This window comes from Apaloderma vittatum, unplaced genomic scaffold (assembly GCF_000703405.1).
Source record: "Apaloderma vittatum isolate BGI_N311 unplaced genomic scaffold, ASM70340v1 scaffold9251, whole genome shotgun sequence".
NCBI lineage: Eukaryota > Metazoa > Chordata > Aves > Trogoniformes > Trogonidae > Apaloderma > Apaloderma vittatum.
The window spans coordinates 47,171-63,877 of NW_009697356.1; the positions used below are offsets into that span (position 1 = coordinate 47,171).

Consider the following 16,707-nt stretch of genomic DNA (forward strand, 5'->3'; position numbering starts at 1 on the left):
CAGTTATTTGGCTGACCCAGATAAAGCCATGACAATTCTTCAGTTACTAGGACAGTCACTCTTTGGTTGCTTTGCAGAAGTGGGAATACTTGAGGCGTTCACTCATTATTGAATGAGAAATCTTGCAGTCTGGTTACCTAATGTCAGTGTCTTGACAAGCAGCCATGCGGTCTGGGTAGCAGTGAGGAACTCGGTTGCCTTCTCAGCATCTCTGAAGTCCAGTGTGGGTCACAGCATGTTCTACCTGGAAGCAAGACGATACAGAGCTCCCTGGCATGGGCTGTTTACCAGATTAGAGGTTTTCTGCGGTCCTGATGAGCTTGTCTAACTCGAGAGGACTAGCAGCGCTGATCCTCATCCCTTCCGATTTTCCTACCGCAGCTGTGAGGTGTTGCTCCTTGCACTGCGTCTTGCTTGCTAGCGAGCTGCCAGCAGTGACGCTGATTTGATTTTTTTGCTTAAGGATTTTGATGTTGACTGCTACGCCCAGAGGAGATTGTCAGGTGGAAGTCACTCCTATGGCGGGGAGTCTCCTCGCCTCTCGCCATGCAGCAGCATCGGCAAACTCAGCAAGTCTGATGAGCAGCTCTCTTCTCTGGACCGCGACAGCGGTCAGTGCTCCCGCAACACAAGCTGTGAAACGTTAGGTAAGCACGGGGGGTCATCCAGGGCTGCTGGAGGAGCCCTCTTCGCTCTCGTTTGGGAGCTGTCATAGCTGTGATGCAGAAGTAAACGGATTGTGCTTGCAACTGTCATCTTGTAGTGGCTGCAGGCGGTTCTCTACAGAATTATATTCTGTTGGATAGGAAAAAGCCCAGGGGAATGTGTTTCCCCAGCTATAGATGATTGTGTTTAAACTCAATTCAGCTCTCAAGTGGAATGTTTTGTTGATTCCAGCCTTGTCTGCAGAAATGACAGTCCTGGTAGACTAAAGTGATGTTGTTTCTACATACTAGGAAAGGAAATAAAAATATAAATATGAAACATAAGTAATCTTTGCAATGATCTATCTATTGAATTTGTGTTATTTGTCTGCTAGCCTAAAGAAATAATGATAGGAGTGTTATTAAGGCTGGTGATTACAAAAGGTGTAGCAAGATGGTCCCTGCTGCAGGGAAGTATCCTTCTGATTAAATAAACTGATTAATTAACTGATGGAATGGGAGGGGCGGAATTGGGAAGGGCTCAACATTCAAAGAGAGAAACTAATGCATCAAACTAATGCATCATTCTCCTGTCCTGTCTGTTTAACCAGATCAATCAGATCACTATGATCCAGACTATGAATTCCTGCAGCAGGACCTCTCCAACGCTGATCAGATACCTCAGCAGGTTCCAGGTATCCTCAGCCCATTGCCAGAGTCCTTGGGTGAGTCTGGCTCCCCTTTCCATGGACATGCTTTCCAGCTCCCGCAGGGCAACTCTCCTCCAGTGGAACTCTGCAGCCTCTCGGGAGCAGCACAGCCGACAGAGACTCCTCCAGCTTTACCGGAAAAGAAGAGGAGGAGCGCAGCCTCTCAGACTTCGGATAACTCGGGCTGCAGGGTGTCTTATGAGAGACACCCTTCCCAGTACGATAACATCTCGGAGGATGATATGCAGAGTGCAGTGTCTGTCCCATCAGTACCCTTCACGCCATTTGCTGCTGTTTTGCCTTTCCAACAAGTAAACTCTTCAGCACCAATTGAATTCATTGCTGACTTTGCTGCTCCAGATTCTAACAATGATCCAGAGAAGCCACCACCTCTTCCAGAGAAGAAAAACAAACACAGTAAGCAAGTTCTTCTGTTTGGGTTTTATCATTACCTTTCCCTTTGCTTGCAGTTGTCATGCTGCTGATGACAGCTAAGTGATGGTGACCCCAAGGTAATGCCCTTGCTTGTGCGAGGCTGAGTGTCAAAAGATCAGGTAGTGTCATAGGCCTGGAAGGGAAGGGTCAGTCCTTTGACAGCAGGGAGGGACTCTTTGAGCCAGAAATTATCCAGGCCCACGGGAGCTGGCATCACGCAATGTCTTTATAGCGAGACCATTTTACTTTTCTGTTTACCTGAGCGCAAATCATTGAGGCACTCTGCCTTGTGGATCTTCCTGGTTTATCCTGGTTTATCCTCCCTTTCTACATTCGTTCCTTCCCCCCTGCCCCCATTTTATGAATGTCTTCATACTGCAGAGAAGAATTGGGTACTCTCCAAGAGCTCGGAGAAAGGGCTGCTTTTCTGTCCAAAACCAAGCATTGCCAGAGCAGTTGTTAGGCAATGGGGACATAGTCACCCACATAACTGTGCAAGACAACGCTACTAACCTAGTGTCCAGAACTGCTCTTTTGCTACGGGATCTTTTTTCCTTTGGATGCCTGAGAATTTCCCACATTGTTAAAAATGAGCAGCCTCTAAATGCAAACACTCACCGTCCCCAGCCTAGGCTCCTGGCACACCAGTACTAACTGCTGCTCACAGTCTTATTCTGATTTCCCTAATGTTTGTGCCAAGAAGGCTGTGGACGGTATAGTGAGATCCAGCAGATGGTTTGCTGGTCACTGACTCGCTTTGCAGTTGCATGTTGCATGAGGAGGCAGCATATCCAAGATCTGGATCAACAGCGTTATGTTGTATGGCTGGCAGCCCAGGTGAAGAGCTGATTTCAAAGTGCTGAGCTGGCCTTCTGACTCATTTCTGCAGTTTATAGTCTTTTCACTGCGAATAAGGTAGAAGCAAGATCGGCGTGTTGTGCGGCAGGGTCAATATTCTGTCCATTCCCACGGCAGTGTACTGTGCCGGTCACCATTTTTAAAAAAAATGCATTGGCTAAAAGCATTTCCATTGTCCCTGAGTGACCAGTCCACGTTTGTAACCCTCTGGGATCATATTCAGAGCCCAAGGCTTGACTCACCTGAAAGTGAGGGTCATCTTGTAGTTCAGTGTCACCGTTGCAGGATCTCTGGTAAGCAAGCAGTTAAAAGATACGGAAAGCAGCTAAAGAGGAGCTGAGATGCTTGCTTGTAAACAGCAGAAAGGAAATAAATGCTGGCACAGGGCAGAGCCAAGGTTGGGTTTTCTGGCTCACGCTGCTCAAAATACTCGCCTGCAGCTCCAGCTGCACGGGGCTGTGACATGCGGCTCCTTGCTGCGGGATCGGGTCCCCATGTGCTCTGTGTGCTAATAATGAGGGCTGGGTCCTGGTGGTTTTGCACCGTTCAGCCTGGGCTGGATGCAGGGAGGTGCACCTCTGGACTGGACACGTAGGCAGCCTTAGGAGGAGGAGACGCCTGGGTGAGTCTTGAGTAAGAGGCAATTTGATAGTTGAAAGAGAGACCTGGGCTGTTTGCTCTTCTCTATAAGCCCCAGGTCTTTTTTTTCTTTTATCAAATGAGCTGTCAGGGAGTTACTTAAAAACAGTTTTAAAAGCTATCTTCTCCATTATTACCTGTGCACACTTTTAACCTCAATACCGAGGCCTCGCTTGTGAATTTTCTTTGATGTTAGAATCGAGTTAATTGTTATCTGTCCTCTGGCACTATCAGAAGCTCTTGGAGTATTGATCAGATTGCATTGTTAGAAGCTGTTACTAAATGAGTTGTCAGCTCTGATGGTTTGAGAAAGCATCCTTGCAGCAAAGCTTGTAGTAGTATTTTGGCTGATACCTGGCTGCTGCAGATTTTTTAATTGCATGCATGTGACACCCAGAACTGGTTTTAAATTGCCTTTACTCCACGGTATATCACACCACAGATCTGTGGTTGTTAGTTTTACTTTTATTTTCACCATTAAAAGGGCAGTAAAACATTACTCATGCTGTATGGTAGCACTGAGAATTTTTATTTTTTTTTGGTCTGGAGGCTGTTGCATGTAGATCTTCTTGTGTAACCATGTAGGTGAGGCAGTACTGCTTCCACAACGCCAGCAAGCTCCTGGGGTCTGGAGGAGATGCATCAGTTTATTAAAAAGATCTAGAGCTCACACAGATGGGTGTAATCCCTTTGTTGTGGGTCATCTTTGGTAGTTGGCAGGAAATGTAGCAGCAGATACTTGGGTAGTCTTTTTATTGGTAATACACAGCAAATCCTGCTTGAGTTAACCGTGTGTATTGCTGCGAGCTGTGCTCAGAGGGACCTCCAAGAGTTGACTTCTGTATAATTTAAACAGAGGGGTGACAAGCCTTTTAGTCTGGCATGAATTATTGTTATTTTACTGTGCTCTCAGAGTCCATGCTACTGTGCTAAAAGCAAATTACTCGAGACTTCTGCTTGAGCACCAGCATCACGCTCCTGCTGTACAAGACACAGGCATGGGAGCAGCTTCTGCCATGAAGAGCCCAGAGTCAGAAATAACAAGGTCCTCCCCCTAAACAGCTTGGAAACTAGTGGTGAGGCACTTATTCACGTTTCCCTCCCTGTCAGTGGGAACAAAATGCAGCCTGGTGCCCTGTAAGCAGCTGGTATTTAACTGCAGGAACCACGCTGAGGGCAGTCTGGGCTAAGCCAGCAGATAATGCGAGCTCTTTGAAAAACAGCTCTCTTCTCAGAGGTGACAGCAGAGACTGGCTCATTTGACCTTGACTTCTCCAGTGAGTTGATGTGCAGTATAGGTTGAGAATCTGGGGGTTTGGCTCTTGCCCGTGCACATAAATCTGTTGTACTTGTGCAGGGCCAGTTGCGCCACAGGCTGCCGGCACAGCGCCCGGAGTCCGGCTGGACCTTCAGTGAGTCCTCCGCGTCGGATGCTGCTGTGCCTCACCTATGCTGCAGCTGAGCCCTGCTGCTGCTAATCTTCTAGCAATTCCTTGCAGACTCCGACAACCGAGGGGTTTTTCCTGACAAGAAGTCACTCGTCGCTTTCTCTCCTCTCCCGCAGCCGAGTGCTGCTTCACAGACCCGTGGCTGCCCGGTGACCCATGAGCTCTGAGCAGTACCTGTGACTGCTACCGTGTGGAGAGAACTGGGGTGTGCTAGAAACCCCTGAGCAGCTTGAGCTCCTTCAGAAATGACAGCCAGGGTGCTGCAAGCAGATTGCTGGGAAGGTATTCTAGCCTCAGTCGGAGACTTTATGTTTTTTTTGATTTTTATTTCAAATATTTTTCTCTCTGGCTTCAGAACTGACATAAGCGGGGCATGTGGTGGGAGAAGTTTCTCTCTCACGCCTCCCTTCTCTCCTGGGGTGCTGCCTTGAGACTGTGTCACTCCACCCCAGCTGCTCGCTGTGGAGGCTGCAGCCCCCATCCCTCCCTCTGCACCGAGTCGCTGCAGGGCGTGCAGCCTGATCAGAGCTGGTGATGTAATTTCCCATCTGCTTTTTTAATTTCTGCCTTGTTAATAAAAAGCACAGCAGGAAGGGGAAGGGATGGAGGAAGAAGGAAGAGAGAAGACCCTTTGCAAACAGCTATTGCAGGAGTGGTCCTGCGCCCTTATTCTCCTGTTCAAGTTTGGCAGCATTTATATGATGCCAATTTTAATTTACACTCTGCGGTCTTTACTCTTGAGCCAGGCTTGTATTTCACCATCTCAACTGTTTTTCACTTCACCTAAAAACAGAAAAGAAGACAAAGTAGAAGCAGAGATGTGCTCACCTGCCCTGGACTAGTTGTAACAAGCAAGGCAGGGGAGCTGCTGTGACAATGGGATGCATTAGCCTCATAAAGAGCTGAGATAAAAGAGCTCTTCATTATTCCCTTGCAGATTGAGTTAAGGCTCTCAGCAGCATTCAGGCTCACTTCCTTGAGTTCCAGTAATGTGATTTTACACAAGTGTCTAATGTGATACCCTTTTCACCAACACTTGCTGAGCTGTGGTGTTGTACAGACAGCTGAACCCAGGAACTTGCAGCTATCGATCCTGAGCATTGTTTTGAGATCACAAGTGGGTGACAAGTGAAGCACTGGGTTTTTTAGGTAACTTCACATGAAGGATTGGTCTGAATTTAGCAATGTCTGCTGCATTGTACCAGGACTGCCAAGCCCGACTTCTTGGCTTTTGTCCTGCTCGGCTGATGAGCTCTCAAAATGTGGTCTTTTCCCTCAAGCTTTTGTCCTTTACACTTCTTCAAGGAGTCTTCATCCTTAGTTTGCTTCTGCTGCTAGAGAAATACCTTTCAGTAGCCTTCTTTAGATCTTATCGTCTAAAGTTGTTCTGTGATACCAAGACATTTTTTCAGGGCACAGGTATTAATAAGATTACATCAGTCAGCTGAATTGCTGATACTTGAAAACAGCATTTTAGCAATTCTCTATTTCCTACGCCCAGACCACTTCACTGTGATTTCAAGTAAGAGAATATTGCCAGAATTAACTGCTTTTCGCTGTTAGATTGAAATTCAGGTCCATGAGCAAATTTGATCTTGGCTTTAACACGAGTGCCAGCACCAGCAGATGAGCACTCACAAACACACCCTGACACTCGTGTGCGGTTTGAAACCTCCATCACACTCCCTTGGGGAAGGAGAGGTCTGAACCAGCCCGGGTGGTGACTTACGTCTGTGAAGCGTTGCTGGGAGGGCGGCTGGCGGAGGAATTGGAGCCAGGCTGGGGCAGCAGTGGGTGTTGGAGGTCAGAATTTCAGCAGCCCTGGCAGTGCTGCGGGACGTGAACAGGTTGTCCACTGGCAGGACCGTGTGAGGTCTCAGGATGGGGACAGCAGGTGTTACCGCTCTGGATTGAGATCCATCAGCTGAAGTTTCCTGCCCTCCAATTGCCACGACCTTTTTCTTTTTCCTTTTTTTTTTCTTTTTTATTTTATTCTGTTTTTTGGAGGAGGGATATCATTCTGTGGGAAGGGGCAGCTGTATTAGCTCCGTTTCCGAATGGAGTTATTAAAATATTAGAGGAAATCTGAAAAAAAAAAGATGCAAAAAAACCTCCCCAAAACAGATGCAAAGTGACTCCATCCTGCTGCCATGTTTGCACGGCTGCATCCTGTTTGAAATAGGCTGGCGCGCAGATCTGCACTGGCAGGGGAGCAGAGGGCTCTGCCTTGCAGCTCGTGTGGGAACTGGCTTCGCGATGTGCAAAAACTGCATTGTGGCCGTTGTATTTATGGCTCTCACTGAAGGCATCCATTCTCTTCAGCCTGAAATGCCAGCAGAAGCTGAATAATTGCCACCTAATGACCAGCTTTACAAAAACTGACAACTGCGTGTTTATCAGGAGGAAGGGAGGAATGATCGCAGAGTATCTTGTGCGTGACAGCTTATTTACAAAAGGCCTTGGTTAGTCCTTTTTAAGACACTTAAATAAATCTGTTACTCCTGTTCTCTGATATGTAGAAGAGTTCTTTATTTTTTTTTTACATTTGTTAAATATGCTTCTGATTCTTAATGATTCTGGCAGTTTCTGGTAGTCTTTTCTATGACAGTGGGTGTCATTCTCCCCCTCCAACACTAAAATATTGCAGCAATAACTAATCCTCTGTCAGAGCTACAGAAGCAGACCTGTGTGGGTTTTTTCATGGATTTTGGAAGGGTATTGCACAGATGGAAAAGTCCTCTAAGTGAGATTTGATCCCACCTAATATTTACGTTGAACTGTGTCTCAGAAAAGCTTTCGAATTGGTTGGTTACAAGGACTGGAGATTATAAGATGCTTGAAAAATGGATGGGAGCCAACGGTGTTGGATTTGAGCTCAGAGGGTAGGAAGGGCATGGTCAGTGGGGCTTGGGAAGGTAAGTGTTTTATACCAACAGTGACATATAAATAGCTGAGGGAGAAGTACACCCAGTCTTGCAGGTGGGTGTTCTCCGATAACAGTTTTATCAGCTTGCTAGAATGGAGAATGACTAAATCTCCTCATTCTAGAAATCTTGCTGACTTATTATGGGCACAAGAATTAGTATCAATTTATTGTCAAGGTTACATCTTTGTGAAAGATAATTTGTGCCTCCTGGAAAGCAGACTGAAGTAATTTTGGGTTTTTTGATGGCTTTGGGCATTAACTGTTGAGAAATATTCTCAGAATTGCCCTGAGTGAGGAAAGGATTTGGGCTTCTCAAGTAGCTGTTTGGAGACCTCACTGGTTCCTTAAACTGTTGTCAGATGTCTTTGTGGCCTCTGAGTGTGTTTGTTGCCCACTGGATTGCCGGACGGGATATTCAGATCCTTTCCTGCAAGGTGGACGGCACCTGGCTGCGAAACAGCACGGGTGCCTCGCTGCTCCCAGCCTGCAGCAAAGCCTGACCCGCTGGGGCACAGCCTTATTCTTATTTTATTCAGAGACTGAGCACCCTGCCTGCTCGCTGCGGCTGCGGCACGCGGAGCAGGAGCAGTGAGCGTGACCTTTCTTTGCGTTGCAGTGATGGCCTACATGCAGTTTGTGGAAGACTACTCAGAGCCGCAGCCGTCCATGTTCTACCAGACCCCTCAGAACGAGCACATCTACCAGCAGAAGAACAAGCACCTCATGGAAGTCTGCGGGATCAATGACTCCTTTATCAGCTTAGACCCCTCTCAAGATCTGGCACCTCCTCCTGCTCTCCCACCGAAACAGCGGCAGCTGGTGAGTGACATCTGTGGTCAGCAGGGCACGGCAGCCTCCCAGGAACAGCTCTGGTCCTGCTCCTCCTGTTTCTGACAGGCTGCGGTGGTGGGAGGTTGTCTCATTGGTGTTACCACATCATGCTCCCTGTCAGCTCCTTAACGTGGTTTTGAGGCGTTTTGCATCAGCTGCTTTGAGCTCCTGTCTAACCCCACATTCAGACTGTTCCCCATAAGCTCTGAAAAGTCCTAAAATGCCCTGAAAGTGAAAAGTTAGTCTTCCACATAGCATGGCTGAATCTGTGCCAGACTACAGGCTTGTGTAACGACAACTGCTTCGAAGATTTTTGACACGCTGGGCAACATGATTTTCAAGAGATTGCTGCACTGCTGTTCCCAATGCTGTTTTGAAACTGTTGTCAAGGATGCCATAATAATAACCATTTAAACTTAATAACTGCTTTTATCGCTCAGTCTTTGCCAGAGCCACAGAACTTTGGTAGAGCCATCATTTAACTCATGCATGCTTCCTCCACCTGAGTCCCCTTGTGTGATTCAGGATTTTACCTGTTTTGTCAGTGTTCTGCTGACCCTCCCAGACTGCCAGCACAAAAAGGCACGTCCATGTGTGCATGTGTGTTGGGTTTAACAGCGCAACGAGTGCCATTTTCCACGCGGAGGATGAAATCCTTACCTCAGCGATGGCAGCAGCAGCTTTGTTTCCAACCTCAGCTGTGCTGGGATTTTTTATCCTGTTTCTTTTCTAAGGGTCTTCCTTTCTTTTCTCTTATTTTTTAACTCCAACTTGAGGGGGTTTGTTCATATTAAATTATCTGATTTGTTCCATTTAAAAAAGAAGCATCTTTTGTGCTGATGTAACTAACTTAAATTGGCCGTGGCTTTAACAAAACAGGAAGAAATGTGGGAACAGAGCCATGGTCTTACCATCATGGGGTCAACTGTTGCAACATTTCTTCACGTTATCTGTGCTAAAGTTTGACCGTCTACAGCGCTCCCCTGACGGACCACACAGTTCTCCAGAGTCTGTGGTCCCCTTGTCAATGTGATCCTTGCTCTCCCTTGTACCTTGCAGCCCCTCACCCTACCTCCTCCACCTGGAGTGAGGACACTCTAGTGATAGCTTCCAGGGGGGTCCTGGTCCGCAAGGTCGAGATAGAGAATGTGTAAAGCACAGATTTACTGTAGCCATTGTGCAGAAGGAAAATTCTGCTCCTTTTCTCAATTTGTCAACTGAAGCAAAACATTTCTTTGCTGCCCTTTCATCATTATCTGGGCAGCCAAGATGTCAGTGGTTTGCCCGCTACGCATTCTTCTGCAGGCTCATACCATCAAGGTGTCGCTTGCAATTCCCTTGAAGAAAAGATTTCTCCAAGTGCAGCCTCCGTCCCCTGTTGTCATCTCTTTGCAAAGTGGTGCAGGCCGTCAATGACTTATTCAACGATCACTGTAAAAGCCACCGGACTCTTGTTCCTCTGCTGCCGTGATGCTCTTTGAAGTAGCAAATCAGGTGGGCATCAGCCGCTCTAGCAGTCGGCAAGTTTTGCTGGCTGGTCTCCTCTGTAAAATAATAATTAGGAAGTCCTTTCTTGTGATCTTCAGATCTTATTTATGAAAGGTTGTACATTATATTCAACAAGTGAGCTGAGAAAGCTTAGATATACTTTAGCCTCCCTCAGGCTCCTTACTATAGCGGGATTCAGGGGAAATTCCTTAATAGTATTTGTTACTTAGTGTAGTACCTCCCTCTTGTGCAAATGATAAATAATTTTGAATTGGACTGAAGAATGGCTGGATGTCACTGCTATCCAGTATCTCAGCAGTACCAGTGAGGGCCCATAGCTCACACTGGAGAGACCAGGTTCCCAGTCTGCAGGTTGCCACAAAAAAAAAATTAGTAGTCTGCAAGAACTGGCTGCTTAGCAGCCAGAAGCAAGAGCCAGTTCCTCCTTTGGGCATCTGCCCCCCACACCTCGGGGAAAAGAGGGCAGCGAAGCGGCTTGCCTCTCCCCGCAGCAGCTGTCCATGGGTGAAGTGGGAGGGGGAGGCAGGAGTTTGTTTTTAAGGGATTTGTGAAACAAAGAAGGCTTGAGCTGTGATTTTTGTCATGCCTCTTGAGCTCAAGAAAGGCATATTGGTGTGTCTGGCTCTGATGAACTGCATGAATAGCTGTTTGTTTAGCAAGCCATTATATGCATTGTTTTACAGTTAGCATTTCTTACCCTTTATTCATAGCCTTTTCTCTGCTCTCTTTCTTTGTGTCTTCTGTCTCTTGCTTTCTTCCCCCTCTTCAGCAGGCCTCCTATGCTGCCTCTTCTTTCTCTTCTGTCTCCTACTGTGTCCAGCAAACTAAAGTGCCCTTCACCCCCGAGGACACCGGTGCCACTCAGGGCCTCACTATGTCAGTCTCTAACTCCTTTCTCAACCGGCACAGCTACTTTCCTGTGCACTCGGTGAGTTGCTCTCTGCACTTCAACACGTGTGTGTGTGTTTGTCGGTGAAACGCTTGTGTGCAAATTCCACGCTTGCAGGTGAAGCCAAAAGCTCTTGGGGATCTTTTGAACTCATACAGTTATCACCCAAGTGAGGAAACCTGTGTATAGATTGTACTGAATGAAGCACAGGGGAGGAGTGGGTTTTGTTACTTCATGTACACATCTGTTGGTGTTTGTGGCGAGGGACTGGTGAAGAAGAGCTGGCCGGTGTGCCCAGGCACGCTCCCTTGACCTGCGTGTTCCCCAGGCTGCACGCTGGAGCTGCAAAGTCTTTTTGTTCCATGGCGTAGCGTCAGCGGTGTGGATGAGTCGATTAAAGGCTGCTGTGGGAATCTGCCCTTTGGAGAAATAATGAGATACTCTCCCCGACATATGTGGATTTATTCAAACATATGGAACAGTGGCTGCAGCTCCTCAATTTTTTTTTTTCTCAAAAGTGGCCTCTTCCAGATCTTTCACCTCATATTTGCTTGTCTGCTTCCCTTCACATCTCTGTGCTCCCAAACAAGCTCAGTAGCTTGTATGATTTGCTGATGGATGAGCAGGATTTTTTCTCCTACGGCACTTGTGAGCAGTCTGAAGAGGGAAAGGCAGGAGGAGCTGAGAACGATTTAAATCAAAATAAGGATAATCTTGGAGCACTGCGTAACTCTGTGATCAGCTGCCTAAATTAAATGGTAGTAATAACAAAATGTTAATGTAATGAAATTGAATCTAACCATGGGATTCCAACAGCTCATCAGTATGGGGCTCGTTTGCATGTAAAACTATGTGGTTATGCTCTGATTGCTGTGCGGTGACAACTGAGAATAGGCTATTTTTTAACAGTGACCTGGATATTTAGTAAATTAGACTTCTTCTGGAGAAGAAGTTATCAGTCAAGATTGAGAAAATTCTGAAGTGTTCAATTAGTTTAATATTTAATATTTGAAAATGGCATTTTCCTACTGTGGCACTTCTGCCTTCCTATTTCAACACCGACTCATTCTCTAAAATGTAGTGATAATCATGGATCTGAAGAAGGGTAAAGTATTCAAGCACTTTACAAGTAGCACTACTTCACAAGCAAGGAGTTAAAGCCTTTGGCTCCCACTTGTTGAGAGAGCAGTATCAGAGTTTTCTTGCACAGATGGAAAGGCCAAGGTGTGGAAAGGTTAGTGCTTGCATAAACTTGCGGTAAACAGTTTTAAAATTTGAAGTAATGCAAAAGTTCTGAATTGTACAGCTCTCTTGTTTGGTAGTGATCCTTGCAAGCAAAAAACAGAACTGCAAGACCTGGTAAAAGCACTTCAGTAGTTTTGTTTTAATTGGGAGGCTATAAATACAATAGAATCATCCTCTAAAAATTTGTGGGCACTTTTGTTTTTATTAAAAAGTGTCCTGTTCAGATTAAATGGTTACTACCTACTTAATTGTTCTGACCTGTTCTCAGCTTGCTTTGGACTGCTTGCTTTGGAATATATTATTTTAAGAAACGTTAAAACTTCATTAAAAATTCTTACTTGTTTTTGCAGGAATTTGGTGAGGGGTAAATAAATGGCTGGAGCATGAGGAGCATTAAGAACAATTAGACAGTGCACTGTCGAATGCACAAAGGAAATAAGCTGAATTAAAAGGGGTGATTTTTCCATTAATGCCTTTAAATTATGATAATCTCATAGTTGCTCATGACTCTAGCCGGTCTATATTTTCATAGGCAAAAAGGAGATTTTTTTTTTCCACTGTGACAGTGTCTCTTTGTCTCCGAGCTGCAAAATACCAATGTCCTTACATGCATCATAGCTGACCCATGTAATACCATAACCATGGTTTATCGCATTTTCCCTTTCCCTAATAAGACAGAGATGTGAAGCAGCTGTCAAGGTTTGGATCACTCCCAGGGTGACACCCTGCGTTTCAGTGCGAGGAAGGACCAGAGCCCCTCCTGCAATCTGCTCCCCAGCAGTGACTGGAAGGCCCGTTCGGTTTCACGCGTGCGTTGCCACGAGCTGCACCAGTCACACTTTAAGCACATCGCTCTGCTCCTCTTTTTCCCATGCCTTCACTTCTCCTCTCTCACCAGAGAAAGGCCTCTCAAGCATGCCCTGTGATGAACAACAAACCTGTTAAAAAATAAGCATTAGCTTTCCACCCGCCCCAGCAAGGGAGTTAACGCTAGGGAGAGCACGCCTTTCACGTACCAGTGGGTACACGTGGTTCAGACGGTGTTTCGAAGCGAAAGAGAGGTGAAGCTGTTCAGAGCATCTTTACTCTTTTCATTTTTAATGTACAAGTTGCTTTCCTCGAACTCTGGCTTCTTTCTTCCCGATCAGCGCTGCAGACGCTGCTGCAATCCAGAAGCCACCGCTGCCCCGTCAGCCCACTAATCGCGCGTCTCCCTTCTTTGCAGGAAATTGTGTCAGAGGTAAATAGCTTTTACTGGATAGAGGCAGATCTTGAGCAACTGGATCAAACCTCATCAGTCTGGCAAGCTGAGCTTGTTTTTTGCCGAGTCTGATTCGCGTCTGGCCTCTGTGCCAGCAAAGGGTCGTGTTTGTAGTGTGGGCTGATACCGTAAGGGACTGCAGCGTCGCGTTCCCCATCCCGTGCGCAGTTATGACGCTAAATCCCTCACTAGTGGGACAAGTGGACTGTACCATCAAGAATCATTCTAGCCTTCCCCATCTCTTTTGAAAGTACCTTCTGCTGCTAAACAGTGGGAAAGGAGGGTTGCAGTAAGAAAGCATCCTCCTTGGTGGTCGTTGGCAGTAGTTTTTCCTCTAGCTGGTCACCTCCCTCCCTTCTTGGGAAGACAGAGATACTGTCGTTTGGTTTATCAGCTCCTTGTGCTGTGTGACTGGAAATGGGTGGGCAGGTATCCCAGCGGCAGCAATCAGATTTGAAATCTGCTTCCTGGCAGCCGGGGAACTCCTGCACTGACAGACAGAGGAAACAAGTCTGGTGACAAGCCCTACTGCTGTCCATCCACCAAAGACTGCAGAACATCTTGCATTTGGCTACAGTGAGGAAGCTTTCCCTTGCTACAACAAGGAGCACAGTTGTTTCTCTGAGGCATGTACATGCCATTAGTGGAGATTTGGCTGGGTCCTCTGCTATGCAGAAACAACTTGCCTTTCTCAAAATGTTGTTTTTTCTTATGTTTGCCTTTTAATTAAGAAACATTCCCAGTAATTTTCCAGAAACCAAATTGGCTGTTGGATTCCAGCAGAAGGCGCAAGTGATTTCCTTATGAAAGCTCCAGTTCAGCCCTTCTGTTCTCACTTGTTCCCACCGTTATTGAGCAAATTGAGCACACGCACAGAAAATTCACAGCAACTGTTTTTCTTTCTTGTGTGTGTGTGTGCGCTAACGTATGTTCAGGAAAAGGAGGGTCAGATAAGTGTTTAAAGACGTGCACAATGTAGACATGTGCTTCGCATGTTCTCCCCGCCTTGCTCCTGTTCCTGTAGCTCACTTCCAGTCTGCAGCGCCCGCTGCAGCTCTGGTGCTCGGCAGAGACTGAGCAGTTTCAGTTCATACGGTGATCCCATGGTGGGAACCACGGTCAGACCGGGACTGGCAGATCATATTGTGTGAGTTCTGTCCTAAGGAGGATTTGGCTCCCTGGTTTGGAGCAAAGGAAGGGCAAAAAAAGATTTGCATCCACTTAACCGTCTGCTGAGGTCTAGGTATTGTTTTGCCTTTCCTGTTTAGCGGTCCTTCTGCGTCTGTGCTTGTTTCCACTGCCTGCAGCAGGCCTGGACGGTGATATTAATAGTGCTCTTGCATGCTGGCATTGCTGAATCCTGCTCCTGAGAAACACTTCCTCTGGTGGTTCATAGATTTTTCTTGCAGTTGGAGCATGGCTTGTCTCTAAATGGTCCCCTCTTGACTTTGCAGGTCACGATTTTTGTGTGACTGATTTTTTTAGGAGCATTGTCTTTGTCTCCAAGCTCTACCTTTTAAAGTTCTACTTGCTAGATATGGTGGCATTGTCTGCACGCTAAACAAGACTTGATGCTGTAGGTGCAATGAGATTGATTTCTCCTGATAGTTTCAAAAGAGAGATGCATGACAGCACAGTTGATAAATCTTACAAATGCTTTCTTCCCCCCTGCCCTCTTACTGGTTTTGCTGCAAAGATGTGCAAGAATCCCTCTCACTTAAGGAGAAGTTTGGATTTTTGTCTTCTGATGCAGAAGCTGGGAGACTTTTTACCAAGGGAGCAGCAAGCCCTGTCCATCCATCATCTACACAAACCCATCGCTTAAAACCAGGGAGATCAGCTCTGCAGCTAGGGCAGAGCTTTTGCTGAGAAACTCTCAAGCGTGAGGAGTTGCTGCCTTTCCTGTGGCAGTGCTCGAAGCCATTCCTTTGGCAGCTTGTGTTTCCAGCCATTCATTGTAGGAGCATTTCCTTCCTCATTAGCAAAAGTACCTGGAAGCCCAACATTGTGTCATGAGATAGGAAGCCTTTTCCAGTAGTTGTCTGTGCAATTATATTCTTAGGGTGTAGCAGGTTTGTGCAACACCCAGTGTTTTGTGAACATAGTCCTCTCACTGCTAGAATTTGGGCATCCAGTCCTGGCATGTTGCCCACATTGCTCTCTTAATAGCATTAACAGGGGAGATCTAAAAGATTGATCCTTTCCTCTGATAGCTTCGTGTTTTGGAAGTCTGATGGTCTATCTGATCTGGGAGTGTCTGGCAGGATCGCAGATTCATTTGGCAGAAGCCCGTACAGTAATTGAGAAGGCTGTGCTTAAAAGGTAAAGACTGTGTCTGCTGATGTTGCAGATGCTCTGACAGCCATGTAATTGAATTCAACTTTGAATTTAGGATGGAGACTGCTGCTACTCGCAACCAGTGACTGAACACCTTGTCTCTGTGTTACTTGTGGGCAGCCATGCCTAGTGAGTAGAGACGAGCGTCACTCTTGAAATAAGTTTTCTATTAAAGTGCTTATCTCCTGCCATCTAATCCAAATAAATGGTTGTAATGTCATTGACCTTTGGGACATCCTGTAATACTGCTGCTAATGATGGAAAGCTGTTCTAAAATACTGACTGTTGTGAAAAATCAAAGGCAGCAAATTGAAGATGTTGAAAGATGACATCTCTGGAGGACCTCTGCATGTCACGGTGTGTGGTAAACGTTTAGGTCCAGGCACATTAGCTTCCTGCGGGTCCCAGGAGACAAGATGCTCCAAGCTCGAGGCACACTTTGTGGAGGTACCTCCCAAGTGGTAGATAGGGTTTTTTAAAATCCACTTTACTGATGAGAGGGGTCTTTGTCTTCTCCTTGTGTTGGCAATTGCCATTGTAGGCCAGGCTCCCTTGTGCTGAGGGAGCATCTTGCGGTCCTGCGGTGGGAGCGTGGCTGGAGTTTGGATAGAGGAAAACACCCTTTTTTAAAACTAGAAAGCTTTCTAGCTTTCCCAGAGATTATTTTGGTAAGTACTTCACTTAAAGCAAACCCATGGAGTAAGAGGTTCTGTGAGTACAGCCATAGGCAAGGTCTTACTGACCCTACCAGAAACTCTACAAAGCAGATTAAAACAAGCACTGATTTGTTTCCAAGATAAACTGTTGTCTGTGATTTCTTGGGGCAAGGACTAGAGGATGACTGGTTTCCTTGTGACAGTTCTGTTGAATGGACTGTCCCCTCCCCAAGAAAGCATGTCTTTTAAAAGGATACCAGGGCTTCCAAGAGATGTACAACACCCAAACCCCATGGAAGCTGTTGTCACAATTCCTGCT

At 46.4% G+C, this 16,707-nt stretch overlaps 1 protein-coding gene across 1 annotated transcript in view; it reads left to right on the plus strand.

The window, feature by feature from the left end:
• The window catches only part of RAPGEF1 (Rap guanine nucleotide exchange factor (GEF) 1), an 81,477-nt gene that overhangs the window by 45,870 nt on the left and 18,900 nt on the right, over positions 1-16,707 (plus strand). The window contains exons 8-10 of the mRNA XM_009877612.1: positions 464-647; positions 1,265-1,771; positions 8,277-8,479. Of these exons, the coding sequence (XP_009875914.1) occupies positions 464-647; positions 1,265-1,771; positions 8,277-8,479 (894 nt within the window). The remainder of the gene's footprint in view (positions 1-463; positions 648-1,264; positions 1,772-8,276; positions 8,480-16,707) is intronic.